General features: G+C 54.1%; 1 protein-coding gene across 1 annotated transcript; it reads right to left on the reverse strand.

Moving 5' to 3' along the window:
- Positions 1-247: 247 nt before the first annotated feature.
- CLSTN3 (calsyntenin 3) lies at positions 248-27,580 on the reverse strand. The gene is made up of 18 exons (XM_057557331.1): positions 27,282-27,580; positions 24,861-24,983; positions 24,223-24,418; positions 22,410-22,618; positions 21,998-22,147; positions 21,556-21,741; positions 20,699-20,980; positions 19,837-19,949; positions 16,507-16,669; positions 15,720-15,776; positions 14,846-15,003; positions 14,566-14,714; positions 9,221-9,447; positions 8,439-8,609; positions 7,150-7,295; positions 6,774-6,909; positions 1,203-1,405; positions 248-1,099 (listed from the first exon to the last, which is right to left on the reverse strand). The coding sequence occupies exons 1-18, from the start codon at positions 27,343-27,345 to the stop codon at positions 959-961; spliced, it is 2,874 nt and encodes a 957-aa protein (XP_057413314.1). The 5' UTR covers positions 27,346-27,580; the 3' UTR covers positions 248-958.

Below are 27,580 nucleotides of genomic sequence, written 5' to 3' on the forward strand. Positions count from 1 at the left end.
AGGGTGCCCTGGTACCCCAGGCGGAAACCTCCAAGAGATGGGGAGGGGCTGCCAATGTCCCCCACAAAGCCCCAGCGTCTGCGGCATTCCCTCAGTTGTCTGTACTCTTCCCACAGGTGCTGAGGGAAGGAGACAGTGGGAAACAACCAGCCCTGCCCCTTACTTCAGCGCAGAGACCCAAGGGGCCCGAGACCCCGGAGCTGCCACCCACACAGCGCCCACCGGGGATCAGCCAGGCCAGAGGCAGCTCACCGAGCTTTTTTCTGGTTGTTTTATTTGAAAACCCTAGGGTGTGTCCCCTTCCTCAGCACACCCATCCCTACCCTAACCCCAAGACGTGACGATGCCACACGCACACGAGGCTGTGAGCTGCACACGGAACACAGGGGCTGCGCTCACGACGACATGAAAAAATATACATTATATATAATACACCCGGGGCCCCTACAACCCAGCCACAGCCGGGTCCTGTAGGAAGGGCAGGGGCTGGAGGACCTCAGGCAAGGAGAGGAGGGAAGGGGGCAGGGAGGAGAAGCAGTGATCCCCAGAAGGAAATGGAGAGAGGCGGGCTCATAAGAGAAGCAGGGAAGGCCCAGCTGGGGGTCTGGTGGGGGGCTCCGTGGACAGGGTACAGGGTTTCCTTCAGTCCCCCCTACAACCCATACAGCGCGTGGCCGGCATGGGGAGAGACGGACAGGGGTGAGCGAAGGGGCCGGCCGCCAGCCAAAGTCTCCCACCCCGGGGGAGGAGGAGCCCAGAGGCTCGGAGCGGGGTGGGCTGGGGGACAGGGGGAGGGGGCGGGCTCGTAGGGCCACGGGGTTCTGAGATTAAAGGATGACTCTTCCAAGAGCTGCTCCCTCTGGGTGTCTCTTCTCTCAGCATGTCCTCCTCTCTCTTTGGGGGGGTGTCAGTCTCACCAGGGAGGAATCCTCTCTCTGCCTGGGGAGGGGTGGAGGCCTTAGTAGCGGTGAGGGGGGGTCTCGATGATGCGTCTCTCGTCGCTGCTGGGCGAGTCGGCTGCCTCGGAGTCGCTGCTGTCCTCGTCCTCCTGCTGGCTGCCCGCAGCGCCCGCCATGGAGGCCTGCCGGCTCTGGTAGGACTGGGGAAGGCAGGGAGAGGCGGAGCTCAGCGGGAGTCCGCATGCTGGGAGTGCGCCCCAGCTGCGCCCCGACTCTGCCGACACCCCCCCCCCGCCTGCTCACCTCCATGGGGTTCACGATAATGGTGAGAGCTGAGTCATCCCAGAAGAGGTCGGGATCCTTGGGGTCACTGGAGGCCCCCGGGGGCCCGCCGGCCCCCGAGACGCGGCGGTGCAGCGAGTGGATGCGCACGAGGCCCAGGACGACCATGAGCACCAGGAAGCCCACGCACACCACGATGATGAGGGTCGCCGCGCTCGGGACCACTGCGGGGAGAGCCAGGCGCACCTGAGCCGACTCCGCTCGGGGGGAGAGTCGGGGGCCTGGGCAGAGGGGGTCCCCGAGCAGAAGGCAGGGTCCGTGATGGCCCAGAAGAGGGGTCTGCCCCGCAGAAGCCGGAGGAAAAGTAGAGCTCCGCCCGGGGAAGGGCAGAGACGGGAGGGACAGAGAGCCCGAGGGAGGGAGATCTGCAAAGGAGACAAGGGCGGCGGAGGAGAAGGGCTCCCAGCCCAACGCTGCCCCAGGCAGCCCTGTTCTCAGCGCACAGAGGGCAAGGCCTGGACCCTGCCGGGTCCTTCTGCCTGTGCCTTCCCCAGGGACCACGCAGTCCAGGAAGGAGGTGCCCAGAGCCCAGCGGGGAAAGGAGAGAGGCGGCCACACAGGCTTGACAGTGCAAGAGGAGAGAATGGTCTCCTGCATCGTAAGAGGAGGAGCGGGCACCCAAGCTGCGGACAGGTCCAGGGCACAGCGAGCAGCCCCTTCACGCACCCACCTGGACAGAGCTCACCCCGCTCAGTGACGCCTCCCATCTCCCTGTGGGCTCGAGCCTCCTGGACCCCTGGGGCCTCTGCTCCCCTCGGGGTACACCCACCTCCCCCTCGGCCCTGTCAAGCCTCTGGGCCCGCAGCCTCACTTGGAAGCCCGGGCTCAGGGGGGCGTGGACTCTGAAGGGCAGTGAGACGCAGAAGGGCGCGTGGACCCTCACTCGGACCTTAGAGCTGATGGCAGCAAAGCAGACGTGCAGGCGCAGGTAGGCGCCCGGGAAGAGCGTGTGGGTGCCCAGCTGGACCGGGCTCCCCGTGCCCCGCACCTGCGCCGGGCCTCTGCCGGCCTGCACAACTGCCCACACCAGCCATCTGGAGACCTGCTCGCACGGCAGCATCGAAGGGACGCGCCTGAGGGTCTCCACCAAGGCACAGGAGAGCCACACGTGCAGGGCCACCCAGCTCCCCGCCAGCTGGGCAGACCAGGAGACCCCCTGCAGGAAGGTGTAAACGCCACAGACCTGGGCCCTGAGGGCCACAGAGCCAACAGCCTTGAGCACTGCCTTGCCCACCTCCTGTACACACACACACACACGCACGGCCGCCAGGGGCAGCTGGGCCACTGCACGGCACGTGGGTGCGCACCCCTGCCTGCCGTGTAGGCACAGCAGCTCACTGACCGCAGAGGCTGCGTGAGGCCCACAGCCTCACGGGACCCTGGGCAGTCTTGTTACTGAGGGACTATTAATGCATGCGTCTCACACACACACACATGCACACACGCACACGAATTTACCCCCAGCCTCTGAGACTCACATGTTGCAAGACAGAGCAGAGCGCAGGGAAGCACACAGCACAGGAGCTGCCCACCCCGGTGGCACACCCATCCTCCGGCAGCACACACACGCTGCCACGCGCTCCAGAGCTGCCAGGTGTGGGAGCAGCCCCTGAGCAGCCATACTAGCCTCACACCTCCCTGAGGCCGCCCTGACGGCGCTCTGCCAAGCCGGGCCCCAGCCTGACCCGACCCATAGCCCACCTGGGCCCAACGAGAGCTGACTCTGCTGAGCAGGCCAGGTGGGCTCCCGGGCACCGGCTCTGGGCAGAGACAGGCCTGGCTGGGTGAGGATTTCTCAACTGCCTGGGGATGGGGGAGGAGACGGGGGAGGCAGAGTTGCCCTTTCTGCTCCTCTGCAGGCAACAGCCCCTCCCGGGTCTCCGTGTCGGTGGGCAAGATCCGAGGGCAGTGACCCCACCAGCAGAATGCCCCTGTGGCTAAGCCCAGGCTCTAGAAGGAGTAGAAACCCCTCCCCAGAGTGGAGGCCATAGCAGGTGAACTTGCTCTAGGGGCACGATGAAGACAAGCCAAAGCTTCTGTTTTGTGCCTTAATCAAAAGCATTTGTTCCTCTGAGCCCCTGGCCTGGTGAAGGAAGTGACAAGTTGACTGCCAGGAATAAGAAATGACCACAAGAAAGACAAAATGCAGACCCTCTATCTGCAGGCAGACAAGTATGGTTAATTAGTTTCTAATCAGCCAGGAGGCCAGGGAGATGGGAGAATCTTTAAATTAGCTACAGACAAAAATCAAGAGTTTAGGAAGTACCATCAACCTTTCTTTCTACATTAGACCCAAGCAGTTGATTCTGGCCTTGAATGACCTCCAAGGACAACACGAAGGGGTGTTTTAGTTTTAGCCAGTGGCCCGTGTGAAACTCCTGGTTCCGTGTGATTGTGAGACCGGGTCGAAGCCCTGTCCACACCCCCACATCGAGCCCCCTTTCTGAAGAGCCTAGAGAGAAACGTCCATCTGCTCTGGGTCCCCGGGCTTCTCCTGAAGCACTGGTTGCTCCCATCATAGGACTTTCCTAACCGCTCAGCTTTCCTTCTGCTTCAGCTACAAGGAAGCTCAGAGTCCAAATTCTGGCCATTCTAGCAACGTCGCAGCATCTCACGGCAGGTATTTTATGAACTGACTTATTCCTTGGCTTCATCGTCTTCTTTCCTCATTGTCCTTTCCTCCTCACTTCCAATTTCATTTTCCATTTGTATCCTATTGCACTGCAGGTCTTTCCGCAAAGTCTCAGATACATGTAGGTAACAAACCAGGAAATGGTTCCAAACTTGGCTGCACGTTGGAATCACTTGCGGATCTTTAAAAACCCCTGATGCCTGGCTCCCGACCCCAGACCTTCTGATTGAACTGGTTTGGGTATGGCCTAGGCACCAAGCGTTTTTACTGCTCCCCAGGCGATTGTGACATGCATCAACGTTTGGGAAGACTGGATAAATGTTGTCTTCATCGCTCATCTTACCCTTGTCAGACAGCCTCATTCTCCCTAAACACAACTCCCCCATACCACCCACCCACCCTCAGTTCTCAAACTCTCATTCTCCCTCACGTCCATCTACACTTCTACCATTCAAGGTCCAAGCTCAAGGTCTGAATGCGCCACCAGACCTTCCCTGGCTGACTGTCCTGGTTCACACTGATCTCTCTTTCCTCGTGCACTTAGGAGCTTCAGAGAAATGAAGCCCCTGTCTCGTTGGAGGGAATTCTATCTCTTACTCTTTTGCATGGTCAGAGTAATTTGAAATTGCAAAACCACAATCCTGTAACTCCACTCTTGGGGCTGGGAGGGAGGGGAAAGGGAGAGAACACCTTGAAGAGTCAGGAAGGGCACAAAGAACAGGTTTGATGAAATGGCTCTCCTGATAAGCTCAGGAGATGTCAATCACCAAGGCCCTCAGGTGAACTATGAACTCCGTATCCTACTCAGGCCAAAATCAGGGAAAAAGGCAAAAGCAGGCTGCCCCTCTCAGCTGGGATCTCAGAGCAAGCAGAGAAAACAAGGATGAGAGTCTTACCGAGCCCAGCAGCAATGCCAACCTGGATGCGCCTTGAGCCTAATCTGAGTGGCAGAACCTAGTATCCAACCCCGAAGAGGCTGAGTGGGATGATTCCCAAGGAAAGAACTGGAGGAAGAGTTAGGGAGTTATGGCCCCCAAAGTTTATTTAACAAAAACAGGTTTAGTTCACTCACACATCTCTAAAGATTGTGTGAAACTTCCTAGAACCTTCGCAACTTGGTTACGCCTTATACTCCCTCCTCACACCGATTTCCATCTGCTTTGCTGTAGGAATCACAGGAAGAACACTTAAAAAGGCATCTGCAGTTGTTTTCAGAGAGAGCAAGAATGAAGGGAGCCAGTCCCAGGGAAAAGGAAACAAAAGAGACAGTGCAGTGGTGGCCACTGACCAAGGAGAGGAAAACAGACTGAATTCCGGGGGTACCAGGGAGCTAGCCTCGGTCAAAGACATACTGGGAAGCCCTAAGGAGCTCCCCCAAATTAGGTGCAACTATAAAGTAACGAGACTTTTTTTTTAAAGCATCAAACATAAATGGACAGGGTATAGAGAGTGATGGTTAGAGCACGGGCTCTGGAATCCTGCTGCCTGGATTCGAATCCTGGCTCCACGATATTTTAGCTGTGTGACCTTGGATAAGGTACTTAACCTCTCTGGGCCTCCATTTCCTTGCCTTTAGAGGGGATAATTCTAGTACCTATTCCATCTGTTGTCTGTAATGATTCACTGGGTTAATAGGTATAAAGCCCACAGGCAGGGTGCCTGGAACACCGATGTGTTCATTATTCTTCCAATTACATGGTTGATGTGCGAGCTGTCCTTTCAGGGTAGGGTTCAGTGACCATGACCTTCCAAGAAAGCATTTTTGGAACTCTTTAGGGAACTGCCTTCGGAACCTGCGATACGTCTTTTGACTTTTTTAAAAAGTGACAAATCTCTGCCCTTTGAGAGTTGGTTTTATGTTTACAAACACAGAATGCTATTCAGAGCCAACTCTGACAAAAGTGGATGCTGAAGTTGGGTAATACTGAACTGGGCCAAAAACAAGGTGTGTCCCAAAAGGAACAAAAATAAATGCATCTCATAAATTGACTTTGAAAGCAATTCTAAAAAGGGATTCCAAAAATCACTTCCAGCAACATCAGAATCATTGCAGTTTTTAACAATGTGGGAGAAGACTCATTTTATAATATTAGGTGTAAATATTAGGTTACAAAATAGTTTGATCCCAAGTTTGTTAAAAGAAGAAAAAAAACAGGCACAGACAAAAGCTGGCACATAATAACACCATATTAACAATGGTCAATTGTGGTGGAATTATGGCTGACTTTTCTTCTTTATACTTATAGTTTCTACTTTTTCTATAATTAAGTAACTCTTAAATTGTGAATTAAAAATTGCATCACTAGTAAACAATCATGGCCAGGGAATGAGATTGCTTTGAAGGGCAGCACTCCAGCTGGATGTAATACGTGGAGTGTTTGCATATTTTGTTTTAGAAACAGTCTTATGACTTTATAGATAGCACATAATTACACATGCAATAGCACCAACTTTCTCCTTGAGGATAGGAACAGTATCTATCCTATAAATTTTGTATTCTTAATTGTATTGTGAACAGTGCTAGTACACAGTGGGTGCTTAATACATACTTGATAGCTTCACTATTGAGGATCCCTAGGTCCAGGGCTAACTTGATATTGTTGGGGGAGGGCAGCAGGAACAACAAAGGCTAAACCCACACTGACCATGATCCCAGGCATGAGTACCCCTGTGATGACCCAAGGCTCGTACTCTCCACTAGGCAAAGTGAATGATCTGGGGGATAAAGGGATTGGATCACAGCTGTCAACTAAGTCAAATTCCACAGGGAACAGAATCCATGGCTCCACCCCCTTCCTCCCCCCACCCCGCCCCCAAGGCCCAGTGGTGGAGGGAAGGATGCTCGTGCCCACCCACTCCCTCCACCCACCGGCCGGCTGGACCCACGCAGCCTTACGTACTGGAGTTCCGGTGGGAGCTGGCCAGACTGTGTCCAGCCATCTCAGGCGGGGGCTGGTGACCTCGGTGCAGGAACTGCTGAGAGCTGAGCATGTGGCTGGGGTGAGTGACCCGGTTCACGCTGTGCAGGACGCTGACCTGGGGCGAGGGCGGGCTCAGTGGGCACGCTCGCTTCTCCCCGCCCCTCCTCCACCCCACCCCCCGAGGTCCCAGCTCTTCCCCCCCTGCCCCCCAGCTTCCCGTTCTTCTCCACCCACCGCCGGGGCCAGGCGTCCCCCGGGCTGCAATTTCCATCCCCACGCACCAGCGGGTTCAGTCCACCCCACCCCTGTTCCTTGCCAGCGGGGTTGGCTGTGGAAGGAAGGGGACTCTGGGTACCTCCACGACGAATTCATTGCTGGAGTAACGCCCATTCATTTCTGAGCAGGAAAGCCGGAACTTCCTGGCATAGAGGGCAGCCCCGCGTCGCAGCCGGTAACGAGCCAGCCTCAGGATCTCTTCATACACAGTGATGCCCTCCACCCCTGGCGACCAGGAGGCAGCTCAGGGCAGGAGCCAGCGAAGAGGGCTGGAGTCTCTCTCCCAGACTCCCACCAGCTGCCACCCCTCAGCAGGGGTGCGACCCGAGTTCTCAGACGGAGAGACGCTCCCCTGCCTCCCCACCAGCTCCGACTGACTGGGATAGAGTAACCGAGGCTCCATCTCTGCCTCCGCCCTCCTCTGAGAGCCGGGAGGAGGGATGGAGAGAAGGAAATAGGAACACCCTGCAGGACAGGGGGAGGTGGCAGCAGGGGGGAAACGCAGAGAGGATAACACAGAAGTTCTCAGTGAGGCTCTGGAAGGGAACGGAAACAGGAAGGAACTGACCGCCTCATCTTCTCCTATTCTCCCTGATGGAGGGTGCTTCAGAGAGGAGGACGCTTCCCTGGGAAGCTACCCAAAAATCATTACCACCAGACGTTAAGAGATGAACACTTGACTTAAAGCTATGCTGTGTCCATGAGATTAGTGAGACGCAAGACAGAGAAGAGGGCGAGTACCAAATGGCTAGAGGATTAGAAAGCTACTCAGAGGACTTCCCTGGTGGCATAGTGGTTAAGAATCCGCCTGCCAATGCAAGGGACACGGGTTCGAGCCCTGGTCCGGGAAGATCCCATGTGCCGCGGAGCAACTAAGCCAGTGAGCCACAACTACTGAGCCTGTGTGCCACAACTACTGAAGCCCGCGCGCCTAGAGCCCGTGCTCCACAACAAGAGAAGCCACCACAATGAGAAGCCCGTGCACCGCAACGAAGAGTAGCCCCCGCTCACCACAACTAGAGAAAGCCTGCACACAGCAACAACGAAGACCCAATGCAGCCAAAAATAATTAAATAAATTAAAAAAAAAAAGAAAGCTACGCAGAGACTGAGCCAAAGAAGAGTGGAGACCAAAGTGGAGGTGAGCTGGGCTGGAGAGAGAAGCTGGGAAAGAACCACCAGGAGCCTAAACCCCAGCCACCTCTAGGGACAATCTGGAAGCCAGAGGACATTCCAGGCAGGGAAGGTGCAAGGGGGCACTTGGCCACATCCCTGAGCCTGGAAGGAGGACCCTCTGAGTTTCCCAGAGACTTGACCATGGGGAGGGGCGCACCCAAGGAAAGAGGACAGGTTCTCGGGCCCCACTGACCGGCAATGGTGAGGTAGGCAGACGTGTTGGTGAGCTCCAAGCCTCGCTGCTGCAAGGACGCCATGTCCAAGAGCAGGCTTTCCCGCTCGGGGTCCAGGTCATCCCCCACCAGAGAAATCTCACAGCCATCCAGGTTGTGCACGATCTCATCCGACATGCGTGTGTCTGTCACTGGACAGGAGGCAGTCAGGATCTGGGTCAGAGCTGAAGGGCCCACCTCATGGCCACGCTTCCTCCCCTTCCGGGGTCACCCCCTGAGAGCTGCCAGCATCATCATCAAAAACGCCACTACCGGGCTTCCCTGGTGGCGCAGTGGTTGAGAATCTGCCTGCCAATGCAGGGGACACGGGTTCGAGCCCTGGTCTGGGAAGATCCCACATGCCGCGGAGCAACTAGGCCCGTGAGCCACAATTGCTGAGCCTGCGCGTCTGGAGCCTGTGCTCCGCAACAAGAGAGGCCGCGACAGTGAGAGGCCCGCGCACCGCGATGAAGAGTGGCCTCCGCTCGCCGCAACTAGAGAAAGCCCTCGCACAGAAACGAAGACCCAACACAGTCAAAAATAAATAAAATAAAATTTAAAAAAAAAAAAAAACGCCACTACCCACCAACCTTCTGCCACCCGGGGGTCTCCCGCTGGCTCTCGTTCCTAACAGTCAGGGGTTCTAGAAAAGTGAATGAGGGATGACGTCGCTCTCATGTCCAGCCCCAGATTTTTTCCTTCACTCTGGTTCCAGACACGGACCCCTTCTCTGGACACTATCACTCCTTGAGGTCATCCTTACCTGTGCCCTGCCAACTCTCATCCTTTTTGGCCTCCACCTGGTGAGAAATGGAGCAAGTGATTTGAAGATCAGGGAACAAAGGGACCCCCTCGGGTCCCTCGAAGTCCACAGCTGGGAGGGCAAAATGAGCAGTGCCACTCAGCAGGATCTGAGGGGCGTCAGGCTGGAGCACCACCACGTAGCCCTCCACTTCGGGGATGGAGACACAGGATTCTTCGCTGAAGCACCTATATGAGAAGAGGGAGAGAGGCAGCCTGTGACCCCATCACCCCCTCCCTTATAATCTATATTCTGACCACCACTCTGGGCCTTCACCTCTACAGAGAGCACCCCGTGTCAGGGAGGGAAAGGGGAGGAAAGGGGGATAGTGTCTCTGCACGACCATCACCCCCATAGCAAAGCTGCAGGGGGAGATACCCTTTCCAAGGAGGATACCACTGCAGGGAAGGGCCAGGGGCAGAAGGTCAGGCAACCCTGACCTATGGGGATGATGACATCACCAATGCCCTACCCCAAGACCATGGGACATCTATCAAACAGTATTTTACAAACTGAACTTACAGAAATATATATACATACATAGTTCTTCACCCAAGATGTTAAAAAAAAAAAAGTGTGTTCAGTACAATATCTGGTAGATACGTGTCAAAAAATATTCAACAACAAAAGTGGGGTGGGCATGGGGAGCATATCAAAGGATGCCCTCAAAACTATAATTCAAATATAATTCTCAGCCAAGAACGAAATAATGCCATTTGCAGCAACATGGATGCAACCAGAGATTATCCTACTAAGTGAAATAAGTCAGAAAGAGAAAGACAAATACCATATGCTATCACTTATATGTGGAATCTAAAATACGACACGAACCTATCTATGAAACAGAATCATGGACGTAGAGCACAGACTGGTGGTTGCCAAGGGGGAGGGGGTTGGGGGAGGGATGGAGTGGGAGGCTGGGGTTAGCAGATGTAAGCTTTTATACATTGAATGGATAAACAACAAGGTCCTACTGTATAGCACAGGGAACTATATTCAATGTCCTATGATAAATCATAATGGAAAAGAATATTAAAAAAGAACATATATATATGTATAACTGAATCATGCTGTACAGCAGAAATTACAACAACACTGTAAACCAACTATACATGAATTAAAAAAAAAAAAAAAGGTGTCCTCCTGCTTGGAGTGTCTTCAATTCATCCCGCCCAGTATCAGAGAAACACATTTCAGTAGGTGAGCTAATCTGACCATCTTGGACCTGCACCCACCATCCCATGAAGCCTCACTGATCCTGGTACCAGACAAACCCTCCCTAGAGGATTGAGCCAGCCCAGACCAACAATAGGACGGCCGCTCGGGAACACGCTCCCAGGATTGCCTCCAGCCAATCAATAATTCTCAGAGTGCTTGCTGCTTTGTGAAGCATTTTGTCCACATTCTTTCATTTAACCTTCTTTGGCTGCTGTTGCAATAGGGATAAGAAACCAAAGCTCTCGGGTCAAGCATCTTGGCCACATAAGAAATATGTGTCCCAGGCCAGGCTTGAACCCATTCTTCTCATTCCAAGTCCACGATTCTTCCACTAAACCACAGCCACCATGTGGGTTTGCATTAGTCAAATTTATTTGTAAACAAGTGCCCCCTTGGAAGTCCCTGGTGGTCCAGTGGTTAGGACGTGGCGCTTTCACTGCCCTGGACCCAGGTTCAATCCCTGGTCAAGGAACTAAGATCCTGCAAGGTGCACAGCAGGGCCAAAAAAAAAAGGAAGTCCCCCTTGAACAAGCAGTCTTCACAGGGGAGGTGGTAATTCCAGAGCAGGGCCTGTGGTCCATACACCTGGGCTAGCAGAAATGATTTTGTTGAGAGGACTATCACACGTATTACCGAGCAGGCCCAGCTTGACTACTGTAGCCAGAGGGAGAAGGTTTGTAACCTCAGCGGATACCATGAACGCAGAGCCCCTGAAGGTACCAAACCCACAGTTTGCTGAGCTCCTGTGCCACAAGGAGCAGGGCCTGAGACCGTCTGCACAGTCGTCCAGCGAGACCCGGATCAAAGCCTCTTGGAAAACAACCCCAGCTAACTCTGGAAGCACAGACTCCAACAGACACTCCCACTGTGATGGGCGATCCAAAGGGGACCCAAAAGGTACTAGGGGGCTGGTCCAGACCCGAAGGACACTAATGAACTGGTCAAGAGATTAGAATTGGCACGCAAACCTTAAAACAAGAGCCAACATGGTCACCAGCACATGAATGGAACAAACACAAACCCACGAGAGTTCAGAGTGGGAGAGGTTGTTTCTGGCTAGGACGGGAGTGGGGCATTTGGCAAGGGAGGGTAGGAATAATGACGAGAAGTAGTAAGTGAGCTAGCCTTTGGAGGAGGGCAGAAAGTTGACCCTAGAGCGGATGGTGAGGAACACACGAAGGGGAGTAGAGAACATGAGGCAGGAAACGCTGGGCCAGACGGTCATGGGCTTTGAGTGCAATTTTTGTGCAGTGGGCAGGAGGGAACCATGGATGTCTTCTTCAGCAGGGAAGTGTGAGGATGGACATTCTCATTTCAGATCACTAACCTAGCCTCTGGGTAGAAACCGAACTGAAGTTAGAATACTAGAGATAGTCCACTAGTTAGAAGGCTAGAGCAATAGGCCAGATGAGAGGTAATGAGAGCTGCTGGAGTCATAACAGCAGACGTGGAAGAAGAGGAGACAGATGCCAGACATGGGCGCAGAGCAGGATCTAGGTGACCTGGTAACCGATGGGGTGTGGAGGATAAAGACGGAGGAATCAAAGGCGATTCAGAAGCTGCAAGCCGGGGTAACTGCAAGGACAGAGACGCCATTACAGAAGCAGAGAATTCAGGGGGAGGGGCTAGTTCAGGCATTGAAGTTCATTATTAAGCTTTAGCTCGTTTATCTGAGGTGCTGGCACAACTTCTAGATAGAGGTTACAACAAGCAGGAAGAAATTCAAGAGCTAGGGAAAGAGAACAAAGCTAGAGAAAAAGATGTGGTAGCCAGACGAGCTTTCCAAGAATCCAAGAGATTAAAAAAAATTTAAAAAAATTAAAAACTCAGGGGAAACCTGCATTGACTGAATGGCTGCATAAATCTGGCTTTAAATGGACAGAGGTCCAAGCACTGAACACTGGAACCTAGGGAAGCCACATGGACCAGGGCAAGGATATGCATCACAGGAAGGAAGGTGCTGCTGGGTATCTGTCTCTCCCTGTTCCTCACACACACACACACACACACACACACACACACCCCTCTATATTTTCTCCTTCAACCTCAAGGAAGTGTTAGGGTAGCACTAACCACATGGTAGCCCTAAAATGGAGAAATGAGACTTCTCTCCTTCTTAACCTCATAAAGGAAAACGGCCCCTTCCCTCTACTGAAGGACCAACGTCAGGTTCCCAGTCCTTGGATAAGCCTCTTCCCTGGGCAGGAAAGAGGTTGGAGGAATTCAGATAAGCCAGTCAACAAAGAGGGTGTCAACTCCCCGCTTGGGGGGTTGCCCCATGCAGAGCGCCACCCTAAGCCAGAAGACAGAGCCCTCCCTCTGACGTGCCTCCTGAGCCTACGAAGGGGATGAGGCCATTCCTTGGCCCCTGAGGGATGAAGCCCTTCGTACCTTCGTAGCTGGGTGAGAGCCCTCTAACAGCTGGAGTTCTGACGAGAACACGGTGGGGCGCATCCTCCGCGCAGATCTGCACCCACGTGACCTCATCTGCCGTGGCCTTCAGCTCCCCACCAGGACCACACCATGGACCAGCAGCCCAATTCCCCAAAGCCCTGCCCCTGCCTTCCGAAGCTCTGGGAGGCCTGACGATCATGCCCGGTCACCGTCCAGGGCTCAGAGCCCTCTCCTCTCCAAACCCACCCATGCCAGGATAGGGACAAGTCAGAGATGTTTCTCTTCAGATGGCTTTTGGAGAAACTGAGGCAGAGCAGGGGAGAAGGGAACACAGGAATCCTGACCCCTACATTATGTGATCCACCCACTGGATGGCAGTAGCTCCTAAAAACTGCCCCATACACATAATACGGGGTGAAAATGCCTTTGTATAACAATAGCCAGTGTTGACAGAACAGGCACTTTGCTGGGCATTTGATCTGGATTCTATCATTTACCCTCACAACATTTCCATGAGTTAGATTCTATTGTTATCCCTGCTCTATGGCATTTTCTCAGTGCTAAAAAGCTAGTAAGGGGTTTCCCTGGTGGCGGAGTGGTTAAGAATCCGCCTGCCAATGCAGGGGACACCGGTTCGAGCCCTGGTCTGGGAAGATCCCACATGCCGCGGAACTAAGCCCGTGTGCCACAACTACTGAGCCTGTGCTCTCTAGAGCCCGCGAGCTACATCTACTGAGCCCGCGTGCCACAACTACTGAAGCCCACGTGCCACAACTACTGAAGCCCGCACGCCTAGAGCCCGTGCTCCGCAACAAGAGAAGCTACTGCAATGAGAAGCCCGCGCACCGCAACGAAGAGTAGCCTCCGCTCGCCACAACTAGAGAAAGCCCACGCACAGCAACGAAGACCCAATGCAGCCAAAAATAAATAAATTAAATAAATAAATTTATTTTTAAAAAGCTAGTAAGTAAAAGACTTTGTGTCCATAAATCTTATGCTTTCATGACCTCTCAATCAATCTGTACTTTTAAATACCTAATATACTTAAACCTTGAAGTAATGCACAATTTTTCATTTAATGAGTTCAGAATCCTTCACTTAGAACTCAGAAGTCAGCAAACTTTTTCCATGAAGGGCCAGACAGTAAATATTTTCGACTTTTTGTACCAGTCTCTGTCCCAACTACTCAGCCCTGCCATCATAGGGTGAAAGCAGCTCATTTCCATAAACAATATGCAAATGAGCAGCAGGCCAGATTTGATCCTGGGGCCATAGGCTGCCAATCACCAGACTTAGATCACCCTGTTTGATCTTGCAAGAGCTTGATGAATCAAGCAACTAGAGGTCTTTGCCCAAGGTCATCCAGAGAATTAGTACTGAGTCAGAATTAGTGTCAGGTCTCCTGGCTCCCAATCCAGTACCCTCTTCTGTGCCACTTTACATATCAGCACAGAGACACAGAGATTAAAGCCCCCAAATCCTGGAGGTGTGCTTCAGTGGGAAGAGTCATGAACCCTTTACTGGAAAATCTGAGTCTGGTCCAGGCTCTTCTTCCAGCATTGCTGTGTCAATTGGGCAGGTCAGTTTTTCATCCCTAAAACGAGGGAGGTGCGCCTAGCCTTCGGCGGTGCTTAAGGCCAAGGAGTTCTGACACTGGCTCTGTTCTGTGACTTGCCCGCCCACCCAGCACTCACTTGACGGCAGTGGTGAGGCGCAGGGGCCTGACGCCGGGCGTGGCAAAGCGCAGAGTGTTCATGTAAGCCACATGCTGCAGGGCATGGTTGAAGGTCTCCACATCATCCCCCTCCAGGGTGAGCAGGGACTGCGAGGGGTTCACGTGGACCTGGGCCCCAGACACAGACAGGGCTGAGAGCACAACCAGAGGCTCGAGAGGAAGGGAGCAGAGGTGGGGGTGGGGAAGGGCGGGGTCAGGGGGCATGCCTGGAGGGAGGGGGCCAGAGGAAGGGGCGATACCTTCATGCCTTTGCCCAGGCTCTCGAAATCCCTATAGTCCAGCCCCTCCCGACATGCATAGAGACACTCGATGACCTCACGGCTCTCCAGGCGACCTGAGCGCACGCTGAAACCAGCCAGGTAGCCGTGGAAGTAGTGGTGGATCGGCAAGGGGTCTCCTAGGGCAGGAACACAGGGGCGGACCAGAGGTGAGAGGAGGCGAGGGGGAGTACGGGGGGAGGCACAAGGAGAGGGGGCTGAGAGAAAGCGCAGCAGGCTGGAGAAAGAAGACGGGAAGGAGCCAGGTGGAAGCTAAAAGAAGAAAAGATTGATGAGCGGCAAGGGAGGCTAAGGGAAGATGGGACAAGGCAGAGCGAGAAGACAGAATAAAACTGGGGGTGGGCGGAGACGGAGGGCGAAAAATAGAAGCCACAGAAGTGAGAAAAGCTCCCGGCAGAGGCAAAAAGAGAAGGAAAGCAGGACCAAAGGGAGGAAAGAGGAGACTCAAGGCAGAAAACGAGGAGAGTGCGCGAGGGGGTCTTCACGGTGCATGCGGGGAGCACCGGGAAGGATGCGCGTGAGCTTCAGGGATGCCCAGCTCTCCCGGCCGCGTGGCTGCCTCCTGCCCCCTGCGCTCTGCGCTCTGCCACGCGGAAAGCCAGCACGAGGACCCTCGACTTCACTCCGTGGGCAGGAAAGGACACCGGCGCCCAGCCCGGCTCCATCTGGCCGCCCTCTCCCGGGAGCCCGCCTGGCTGCGGTGCTTGGAGGCTCTGCCCCCTGGTGGTGGGCGAGGCCGTGAACGGTGAGGCCGGGTAGGACCGCGCGGACGCGGGAGCCGGAGCGCTAAGCTGAGATGCTAGCTCTCCGGCCTCCAGATCTCACACCCAAGTACCTGCTGTTGCGTCCGTACTGTTGTCGCCTCCCTTTTCCTTCTCTTTGTTCTTCTCCTCTGGGGGAGAAAAAGTGCCAGTGAGCTCAGGGATGTGTGGCCAGATTGACAGAGAGGACGGGGAGGTCTTCCAGGCGTTGCCCCTGCCCGTGTAGGACTTGAACCTCTCTGCTGAATCCCAACCCTTCTTTTGTCATGTCTGAGATTAGCTCAGGCCTCTGTTATAGACAAACGCCAAATATGCTGCTGAGGAAACACAAGGGCTCTGGTACAACACACACACACACACATACATAGATACTCTATACACACAAACCACATACACCACATATATACACACACCACATATGCAAATACACCACACACCACACACACACAAACACACCACACACACACACACACACACACACACACACACACACACCCTCCCAGAAGGAAAAGATGAAAGAAACAGCTTAAAAGTTAGAAGGTTGCTGACCCTCTGCAGGGTTACCGTCCTCCAGCAGGGGAACGGGCTGTGGAATCATCATCACTGGGATGGAACGAAGCGGGAAGTGACTGAAGTTACAGAAAGAAAGGTGCTGGTGGTGCCTGAGCGGGAAATTCCTCCGAGTCAGAGGTGATGACCAGTCCAACAGGAAGGAGACCTGAGGGGCTGTGGTCTCCTTCCCAGCCTCCCTGCCCAACTGCAGGGCTAAGAGCTCACGAGGTCAGGCTGCCCTTCCTCCTCCATCAGCCACGGGAGGCCCCAACCATTAGCGCCTCCGTGGAGAAGCTCAGCGGGCCTTACCAGTCCAGCAGGCCCCAATCATGAGCGCAGTCTCCCTTCGGGGCGGGTGGATGAGACCATTGTCGTGGATGAGGGCAGGGTCGAAAGAGATGCCATCGGCATAGAGTGTGACCGTGGGGAACTCAAGGTTCAAAGCATAGTGGTGCCACTCATCGTCGCAGACCTAGGGGGTGGGGAAGGGCAGGAACCTATCAGTCACATCATCCCCAAGGAACGAACGCAAGGCACTGCCCCACCTCCTGGGAGGCAGGGGACAGTCCCTCATAGACCGTGTCCTATCAACAGGTCCTACTAGTGAATTGCTGCCCACCCAGCTCAAGGAATAATATCCTTGCCCGGAATCTATCAGGCTCCAACCTCGTACCTAAAATTCCACTTCTGCTTTAAAAGCATCAACATTCCTAAGAGGAGTACGACACGGTCCATCAGCAGGTGCTGTCCATACAGAGTCCAAACAGAACCAAAAGCTGTGGGTTTCTGTGCCGTTTTCTCCATCTCCGTTGCCACCCAATCATGTAAGTCCCCAGTCTCTCTCTGTTGCAACAGTCTCGTCTGAGTACTTACACTCTTAGGTGTCTCCGGTACCTTCCTCCCATAGTTGCCAAAGGGATCTTCTTCTTTTTTTTTAATCTTTAAATCTCGACTGAATTTAATGTTGTCAAACTTAGTATTTATTAACAACTCATTACATTTGAAAAGATTGGATTCTCCTCACTTCACAAATGTTCCCAAATATAAATGACAACTGTTGGAAAATCATAGCTAATTGCAAATTAAATAAATTACTTGTAACCAAATCTTTTCTGAAGCAAAATTAGAAAAATCCTTCCTATTTTTGCAACAAAAAATAAATTTTTTTTTTTTTGGCTGCGTTGGGTCTTTGTTGCTGCGTGCGGGCTTTCTCTAGTTGTGGCGAGCGGGGGCTACTCTTTGTTGCAGTGCGCGGGCTTATTGCGGTGGCTTCTCTTGTTGAGGAGCACCGGCTCTAGGCGCGTGGGCTTCAATAGTTGCAGCTCGCGGACTCAGTAGGTGTGGCTCGCGGGCCAACTAGAGCACAGGCTCAGTAGTTGTGGCACACTGGCTTAATTGCTCTGCGGCATGTGGGATCTTCCTGGACCGGGGATCGAACCCATGTCCCCTGCATTGGCAGGCGGATTCTTTAACCACCACGCCACCAGGGAAGTCCCAAAAATTTATAGTTAATTTGAGAAATACATCCCAAATTTGGTGGAGCAGCACCTTCAAAATTTAAGATTTTTTTCTTAATTGGACTGTAGTTGATTTACAATGTTGTGTTAGTTTCAGGTGTACAGCAAAGTGAATCAGTTATATGTATACATATACAAAGGGATCTTCTTACAATGTAAATCTGATCAGGTCACGTCCCTGCTGTAAACCCTTCAAAAGACTTCTCATAGGACAAAATCCAAATGACCCCAACCAACAAAGTCCACCATACATCTGATCACTATCCAGCTCTCCAACCTCAAACCCAGTCTCTGCCCTCGTCCACTGTGCTCTAACTCCCTGGTCCTCTCTCCATGCTTGCAACCTGCTGATCCCTTTCCTGCCTCAGGGCCTTTGCATCTGCTCTTCCCTCTGCCTGGAACTCTCTCTCCTCACAGCTCTGTCTCATCCTTAGGATGAGCTTACATTTCACTTCCATCAGGCCTTCCCTGAACATCCAATCTAAAATGAGTTCCCTTCTCCTTGCCTCCTATTCTCTACCTCAGTCCCTTGCTTCTTCTTTCACAGCATTTATCACAATTTATCACGTGTCTATGTCTGCTTACTTTTTAAAAATCTATCTCCCCAACTAAAGTGTAGGCTCCATGAAGGCAGAGATTTTGTTCCATCTTAGACCCCATTGTATACCCAGAACCTAGCAGAATGGCAGGGAGTTGGTATTTACTAAATCTTTGTTGAATAAATAAGGGTAAATTAAAGAAAAATAGAAAGAGGAATGTTACCAGTATTAGCAACGTGGGGGAAAGATCCAGAAGAAGCAAATGGCAGAATATCTCTTTAAAAGAGTGCCACAACAGGATAGGAATAAAGATGCAGCCATAGAGAAGAGACTTGAGGACACGGGGAAGGGGAAGGGGAAGCTGGGACAAAGTGAGAGAGTGGCATGGACATATATACACTACCAGATGTAAAATAGATAGTGGGAAGCAGTCACATAGCACAGGGAGATCAGCTCGGTGCTCTGTGACCACCTAGAGGGGTGGGATAGGGAGGGTGGGAGGGAGACGCAAGAGGGAGGAGCTATGGGAATATATGTATAGGTATAGCTGATTCACTTTGTTATAAAGCAGAAACTAACACACCATTGTAAAGCAATTATACTCCAATAAAGATGTTAAAAAAGATAAAAAATAAATTAAAAAATAAAAAATGAGTGCCACAGAAAGCAGAAGCTTTTGTAGACAGCCCTCAATTATCCAGTTTGTGGGCTTTTGTTCCCCTTTCTCTCTCTTCCACTTCCTGCCTTTTTTCAGCCACTTGCTTACTCAGCCACTCCACCGGGGCTTACGAGAAAAACAGAAGGAGATGGAAACCCAATTCATCCCCACAGTCCTTGTGGTCAGCTTGGAGAATGAATAAAGAAGAGGCTGCAACTGTTGGCTCAAGAGATTTTTCTTTTCTGCCCATTTTTATTTATCCCTCATAACCATGAAAATACTGAGAATTTATAAACATATATATGTGTGTATATATATATGTGCATGGATATATAAATATACAAACACACACACACATATATATACTGCTTTTTAGTCTATAAAGGTCTATTACATCATTTAATCCTACAACAACCCTGGGATATAGAATTCTTATTATCCTCAACTCATAGATTAAAAAAAAACTGAGTTGTAAACGTATTTACCAATATTCATGGCTAGGAAGTTCCCCTAGCGGGACTCAAACCTAATCTATGTACCTCAGATTACTTATTTCCTCAATTACAACATGCTAACTGCTTGAGAGTCAGGGATCTGCACTGGTAAGGTTCTAGATAAGAAACAGATGAAAGAAAACAAGAGGGGAAAGATGGTTGGTCGAGTTTGGTGTTCGTAGTAATTTGTTCCCTACTTCCTTTTAATCCAGGAGTGCTTTCTGCAAGAGACAAGCCTTGGAAACAGAGAACAAGAAAACGGAGCCAGGGCGGGGGGCAGGGGGGTGTAAAAATAGTCAGGAACTGAAAGTGGAGATTGAAAGAAGGGACACAGGGCAACCCGGAAAATGCCCACCCCTGCCCTAGGACCTCCTCCCCTGAAAGCAAGTTACACCCACCCAGCTTTCCCAGGAGCCTGGCTCTGGCCTCACCTGCTCCAGCTTCCAGAGGAACTTGACTGGCCGGGCACTCTCCAGCAGAGGCCAGTAGAGGAAGGCAATTCTGCAGCCGTGGACGGTCAGCGAGTAGTGAGAGAAGCCGTCCTCTGAGGGCAGAGGATGGGGACAGAGGTCAAGCACAAAGCGTGGGCAAGAACAGCTTCAAAGCACCGGGAGGGAGGGGATGCCCGATTCTCTTCATCCCTTCAGGTTCTCTCTCTCTCTCTCTCTCTCTCACACACACACACACAGAGTCCAGCATCGGGCTTCTCTTGGTCACTCTGACTGGCTGAGGGGGGACACTGGCCAGCCTGCCCCCACCCAGATCTTTACTGGTCTTTTGGTTAATACAAACTTCATGGGCAACACTCCTTTTCAGGTCAAGAGAGATGAGCTCCGAGAAGAGGCAGAAATGTAAGAGCAGGTCAAGGCTGAGCCCCCCAAGAGGGCTGTGCTACTGCCATAGAGGGAAGAGGGGTCCTGGGGGCTGGAGTCCACTAGCCCTTAAAGGAGGAGGATGGGGTGGTGGAAGAGGAAGAATGGGGCACAGCATTACTCAGGCTCTTCCACGGCGACGGGGGCTTTAAGGGGAGCAGGTTTGGGGGGCAGTCTACTACACGGTGGATGCAGGCAGCTGCAAATGAGAAGGGCGGGGAGCGGTTCCATCACTCTGAGAGCAGTGGGGTCTCAGCCTGTCATGTTGGTAGTAAATCACAGGAATACGAAACCTAGCACTGCTATCTTACAGATGAAGAGAGAGGAGTGACCCGTCCACAGTCACAGGCTGGACAGCGACAGAGGCAGGACAAGAAGCCAGTCTCTCCACACTCAGACGGGTGCCCTAAGGAACGCTCACCATTTGGGACAGTGTTACACACGATGGTTTCCTCTTCCTTCTTGCCCTTGTTGGGAGTTATACCGTGCTTCATCCAGAAGGACAGGGTAAAATGGTCACTGAGGCTGTCCTGGGGCCCAGAGCCCAGCCCAGCGGTGCCACCCAGTGGCACCTGCACAGCTTGGGTGCCGTTGAACCAGTAGATAAGGCTGCTGTCCTGGCTGTAGTGCACCGAGAGGCCCGCCGTCCAGTTGGCATTGGGGCCGGGCATGGGCAGCAGATCCACCTCCCCAGGGGCCGCGCCTGCCGGAGCCCCAGAAGGCACAGGTGTCAGAGCAGAGAGGCAGCAGATGGGGAACAGGATGCAGGCAGGGAGAGAGGGACAAGAAAAGATTTCCTACAGCTACTTTCACCGCCTCTTCTGGCCTTTCAGAGATGAGAAAGGAATGGCTAGGAATAGCTCTCTAGTGACCTCAACTCCAACTCTTCATCTCTCCCTGCCATTGTCCCATAATGTATCTGGTGCCTTTCTTGGGCCACAATTATGCATCTCTGCCAACCACATATTTATGTGCTCTTTGGACCACAAGAGATAACCACATGCCGGCGGATATATACATCTATGGATGGGCAAAGGAAGATGTAAGACAGATTCATTATTTCTGTTTTTGGCCATAACGCGCGGCTTGCAGGATCTTAGCTCCCCGATCAGGGATTGAACCTGCTCCCTCTGCAATGCGAGCGCAGAGTCCTATCCACTGGCCCGCCAGGGAATTCCCAAGACAGATGATTAAGAAAGAGGCAGAGGAGGCTCAAGCAGAGGCTGGGAGTAGGGGGCACAGGGGACAGGCCCGGGAAGCCAAGGGGGGCACACCCACCACAGAGTTTCCGCAGTGCCCTCTCTGAGTAGTTGTCACGGTCACAGCCCTTGGCCACATGGTTGGTCTGCAGCTCTATGGTGGCCTGAATGTTCCAGAGAGGTTCATCGCAGGTCTCCAGGCGGATACCAGGGAACAAAGCCAAGCTCCCAGCGCCTGGTGCATATTCAATCCTTTTGTTCCAGCCTGCAGGGGTGAGAGGGAGCTGGCAGTGGAGAGGGAGATGGGTGAGGCAGCCCCTCCTATCCATTCTGCTCTGGCCACATCCACGGACAGTCTCGGGCTCCTACGAAAATAGCCAGCCAGGGTAGGCAGCTACAAGCCTGCCCCACATATCCCTCCCCTGACTCCTAGCCTAGCCCCTGTGGTTGTCAGAAGGGATGCAAAGGGAGACCAAGGTGAAAGATGGGTTACAAGACAGGTCCCAAGCGGAGCTCCTCACCTTGCCAGCTGGGTTTACAGGTGGGCTTCACCTGGATCTCCACCTCTGCGTCATCCACCGCCCGCTTCTTCCCGCAGTCATAAGCCGTCACCGTAAACTTGTAGAGCTTCTCGCCACTGTACTGCAGCTTCTCCGTGTTCTCAATGTTCCCTGGGGTGGGGGTGGGGGATGGAGGGGGTCAGGAGCACTAGAGAAAGTCTGGGGAGGCCAGGGAGGACTTGTGAGCTAACAGGGCAGCAGGTGAATTAGACAGCGGGAAGCTGGGAGGAAGGAATCTAGGGAAGGAGGCTCCACATCCGGGAAGGAGGGTGAGGAATGAGGATGTGAGGGGCAGAAGTGGAGGGCACAGCCCCGAGATGTCCTGAGGGACGCGGGCGCCCAGGGCTGAGCAGCTCGGGTGGCGGGGGCTCACCGTCGTTGTCGATGAGGAAGGGGGTGTTGGGCGTGAGGATCTCGTAGTAGCAGATCTGGCTGTACTGGGGGGAGCAGTCGCCATCGATGGCCTCCACCCGCAGGATGCGGTCGTACAGCTTCCCCTCGGTCACGGCCGCGCGGTACAGCCGCTCCACAAACACTGGGGCAAACTCATTCACGTCATTGACCCGCACGTGCACGGTGGCCCTGCAGGTGCCAGAGCGGGAGGAGGACGAGGAAGAGTCAGCCACAAGTAGGAGTCCAGGCAGGGAAGCAGAGCAGGCGGGACCAGCAGGTCCTGGAGCCTGGGGCAGTGGGCACGCTCATCCCCCCAACCAGGGCACCAGGCACAGCAAGGGACAGGAACCACCGGGGAAAGGGTGACTGATGTACGGGGTGAGGAACGACCCCAGGGGATACCAGCGGCCGATTTTGATGACTTCTGTACAGTATGCTATAGGTTGGGGACAGCCACGTGAGGCAGAGGATTCTGTGTCCAGCAGATTGTTCCTTCCTGAGAGTCAAATACAGTGGGATAATCAAGGAAGATGCAGGGACTTCCTTGGTGGTGCAGTGGTTAAGAATCCGCCTGCCAATGCAGGGGACACAGGTTCAAGCCCTGGTCCGGGAAGATCCCACATGCCGCGGAGCAACTAAGCCCATGTGCCACAACTATTGAGCCTGCGCTCTAGAGCCCGCGAGCCACAACTACTGAAGCCCACGCGCCTAGATCCCATGTTCCGCAAGAAGAGAAGCCACCGCGATGAGAAGCCATCGCACCACAACCAAGAGTAGCCCCTGCTCGCTGCAGTTAGAGAAAGCCCGCGCAGCAACGAAGACCCAACGCAGCCAAAGATAAAAAAATAAATAAATAAACCTTCTTAAAGAAAAAAAGGAAGATGCAGAATAAAAACCAAATTAAAAGCAACCATATTCAGGGAACTGGCATTTGTACCAGAGTCACAAGTCATCTGACATGTGCAGTGAGCAAGCCAGCCGTGCCCCCTCCCCCGCCCAGGCCCCGCCGGGCAAGCAGAGGTTGGGGAGGGGGCTAAGCCCTTCATGCTGAGCCCTGCCCCCAGCCCAGATCCTGGCACCCAGGGCCCAGAGGCAAGGGTCCTGTCTCCAAATGGGAACTGAGTCATCACAAGGAATGATTTATCTCTAGCGCCTCGTAGTGGCCCAGGAGTCCTGACTGCCCATCTTCCTCCCATTCTCAAAGGAGAAGTGAGCTGGGAACAGACGTCGGAGCCCTGGGCCCCAGCCTTCTTCCTGCCGTAGCCATCTCCTGCCCACCCTCACCCACTGCTGTGCGTGTGCATGTTGTGTGTGTGTGAGTGTGGCACACACTGCAGACGGCTGGACAGTTGGAAGGAATCTGGGTGTGTGCTAAATGTACCATCCTCTTCCTCGTTCTCTCAGCATCCTGACTCCGTGTACTGAGCCCTTTCAGTGTCAGGCACTGCAGTGCCTGCTTTTTATACAAACCATCTCCTTTCATCTTCACAGTAACCTGAAGAAGTAGGCATCATCATCACCGCATTTTACAGACAAGGAAAAGCAAATCCGAAAAGGCTAAGAAGTTGCCCAAGGTCATAAGAGGCAGAGCCAAGATTAGATCCCACTGAGTTCTACCACAGGCTTCTGTCCCCTTGGCTGAAGGCTCCTGGAGGACAAGGACCCGTCCCTAAACCCCAGGAACAGAGCGGGGAGGGGGTCGATAGTCAGTGACGGCGAGGACAGAGGATGGTGGGGGGCCCGGGAGGAGGGGGGGGCCTGCAGCAGAGGGCAGAGGGCAGGAGCGTCCTCACTTGTGGGACTTCTTGGTGTTGGCCCCGTCGGGGCCCTCGCCGCAGTCGTAGGCCTGGATGGTGAAGGTGTGCTCCTTCTGGGCCTCGCAGTCTACGGGTTCCTTAGCCCGGATCAGCCCTTCTCCTGTCGCCTTGTCCAGGATCACGGCCTCAAAGGGCACCCCAGACCCATGGAGCCGGAAGCCACAGATCTCACCTGGCCAGTGGGGAAGGGAAGGACGCAGCTCCCGCACCACCTCCAGGGTCTCCTTCCCACACTCGCCAACCCCCCTCAGCCTCCCACTTCACCTCTCCTTCCAAACCCCTGTCCCTTCTCCTGCACATGGAAAAGCATTAATTATCAGACATTCAGCTCCAACCCCAGCTTCCCCGAGCGGCAACCTCTCAGAGCCCCCAGGTCTGAAATCTGGCAAAATCTGACTGTGTTGACCCCCACCTGCCCACGTCCTCCTCTCTGGCCCCCTTTATTTTACCACTGTTCTTCACCATGGCCCGTTTCCTCCTGGAGTCTACTTCTCCCTCTTCCCCCACGTCCTCACTGCTCTCCCTCCCAGGACCTCCCCTCTCCTCCCTTGCCCCTGCCCTCCCGCCCACTTCTCTCTATCCCACCCGCCCTCCTCTGCCCCAACCCCACTGACCTGCATAGCGCAGGGGGGCATCCTTGTCCAAAGCAAAGAGTGGTGGGTTCAGCAGAACCGTGTTGTCGTTCTCCATGACGATGCCCTGGTATTCCGCCTCGATCCACGGCTTGTGCTTGTTGGCTGCCCCCCCAGGGAGAGGAGAGGAAGCTCCTGTGAGCCGGCCCTCCGCCTCCAGACAACACACTCCAGCATCACCACCCTATCCAGCCCCTGCAGAAGCACCTGCAGGAGAAAGGACTGAGGACAAGAGGTCAGCCATGAAAGGAGGCAGAGGGTCTGCGGGAGGTCACGGGAGAGACAGTTTCCATGGCCACAGCCTGCCCTGGGGGGAGGCGGACTGCCATGTCCCCTGGGAAACCTGGTCAGAAGGTGGAGACTTTCTTTAGGGATTTCAAGAGCTAGAGTGTGGACCCTGGGCCTTCAGGGAGCAGTGGTGGGCCATCAGAAGGCCCTGGAAAAGGGAAGAGAGAGATTAAGGGCAGAGTTGAGATTAGGAAAAGCAGACTAGAAGCTTCCTGAGATCCTGATTGTTTATAATCTCCACCACCACCACCCCATTTCAATCCTGATCCCTTCTTCTCCCGGCCAAGCCCCATCCTAAGGCCATTCTCCCAGAGGAGAGGGAAGAGGAGAAAAGAGAGAAGGGAAAATATATAGGACAGAGGGAGGAGGACAGAGAGGGGCAGGGATGGAGCAGAGGAATCAATGCCGAACGACTGGGCCCAGCAGAGCCGACATCCTCAGGGATTATCGAACTGGCCTAGAAACACGACAAATCCTCTCCTTGCTTCCCACCCTCACACCCAGAGAACACAGTCATAACCAACACGGTCCTACGTCCCCCAGAAGGCCACCAAGCCCCACACTCCCTGAACCCCGCTCTTATACAGACTCATGGCTGAGTCCTAATTCTCGCCTACCCCACCCCTCTTCCCTTCAGCCACCAGCCAACCCACGATGGATGTGGGACTCACTCAGCCTCCAGATCGCCCCATCTGCTACCAGACTCAACTCAATCACGTCTCCTCCCCAGGACCAATCTCCCACCAGCCTGGTGAGGGGCTCCCTTCCCCTCACCAACGCCAACCTCCACTGCCTGCTCTATTGAATCCCATCAAGCCGACACCTAAGCTCCCAAAGCACATCCACGATGGCCCATCAGCGAGACCTGGGCAGAGGAAGACACGTCATCAGAGGGAAACTGAGTCTCCAAAAGGAAATTCATCCCCAGTATGTCATGGTGAGCAAGAAATCCTGATTTCCATTCTTTCTTCCAGTGACACCCCCCAAAGCCTTCTGGTATCTGAATGCCGGCCCCTTCCTCGCCGAGGACCCGCCATAAACCCCTTCTCTAGTGGCGGAGGAGACAGCCACAAGATGGTGTCCAGAAGGCAGTACAGGAAGTGGCAGGAGGCTCAGAGCCGGCTGAGGTCAGAGATTGAGCCGAGGATGGAGGGGCTGCGCACAGCTCACGCCCCACCCTGCCCTTCTGCTGCCTTCCTCTTGGCCCCCGACTCTCTCCTTGTGTCCATCTCCTCTCACTGACTCCTGGGCTCCCTGTCTCTTCCCTCCTGGACTCGCCCCCTCCCCCTCTCCTCACCTGTTCTTCCTGATTTCCCTTTCATTCCTCTCTCTCTCTTTTTTTTTTTTGTTGGCCTCCACCTTGACCCTGGTCCACCCCCTTCTCATCTCCTCCCACACCTCATCTCCCTTCTCCTTCTCCCTTCCCCTCTCACCACTCATTTAGCACTCCCACACCTCTGCCCTTCCCTGCCCATCTCCACCTACCTGAGCCCTCGGCCCCCACCCCCTCCCTCCCCCCTGGTCCCTCAGACGGCCTCACCCAGCTGAATTTATCTGCTGTCTGCAGAGAGGGCAGCTCTGGTAACCCTCAGCCCAGCTGTATGCAGACGGAAGGTTATGGATGCAGAGGAACACGCCAAAACATACGTGCTCCGAATTGCTGAGCTGCAGGGAACAGTTTCTCCCCAGGATGGGATGGAGAGGAACCAGATGGATGTACCACACACCCTCAGCCCCGGCACACCCCGGTGGAAACGGAGACCCGCCCAGAGACGTGTATCGCCCCTCAGGGGCAAGTCCTTCCGAGACCTGAGATAGCTCCAGGAGGGAGAGATTGGGGGAGGGGGAGAGAGAGATCCCAGGATGGGAATGGGGACCAAATGGGAGCAAGAGAAGCACATGGGTAGAGATGGACCAGAGAGGAGGACGTGGGAAGGCGGATGCGAGGGGGAAGAGAAGAGGGCAGGTCTGAGAAAACAGATGGGAAGGGGGATGGTCTGAAGAACCACCTGTCATGTGCCAGGGAGCCTTAAGGGCTCCTGCCCACCCCGACACCCCCCCCCCCGCCCTGCCTGAGACCCCTCCTTCAGTGCCCCCGCCCCCCGCCTCACTCACCTTTGTTGCAGGAGCTGGAGGGGAGCAGGGAGCCGAGCGAGAGGAGCAAGAGCAGGAGGGGCATGGTGTGGCGCGGGCAGGGCAGGGCCCCGATCGCTCTCCCCGGGAGCCTCAAGCCCGCTTATTCCCCCTTGGGGGAGGGATGCAGGGGCTCTCCAAGGAGGGGAGGGACAAGAGCAGGCAGCAGGCAGAGACTGAAAGGAGCCTGCCGCCCACCCTAGTCCATACAGCAGACCTGAGCAGCCCCCCAACCTGGGCGGCTGAGGTGGGGGACTGGCAGCGGCTTCTTCTCCTTCGCT

This window comes from Balaenoptera acutorostrata, chromosome 11, assembly GCF_949987535.1.
Source record: "Balaenoptera acutorostrata chromosome 11, mBalAcu1.1, whole genome shotgun sequence".
Lineage (NCBI taxonomy): Eukaryota > Metazoa > Chordata > Mammalia > Artiodactyla > Balaenopteridae > Balaenoptera > Balaenoptera acutorostrata.

What these genes read in the sequence shown, in the direction of transcription:
- CLSTN3 (XM_057557331.1), bottom strand. Translation starts at nt 27,345, where the DNA reads ATGCCCCTCCTGCTCTTGCTCCTCTCGCTCGGCTCCCTGCTCCCCTCC. An exon ending in CTCCAGCTCCTGCAACAAAG is followed by an intron (nt 24,984 to 27,281) that starts GTGAGTGAGGCG and finishes CTGGGGGGGCAG; the next exon opens with CCAACAAGCACAAGCCGTGG. An exon ending in CTTCCTCATCGACAACGACG is followed by an intron (nt 22,148 to 22,409) that starts GTGAGCCCCCGC and finishes CCCCCACCCCAG; the next exon opens with GGAACATTGAGAACACGGAG.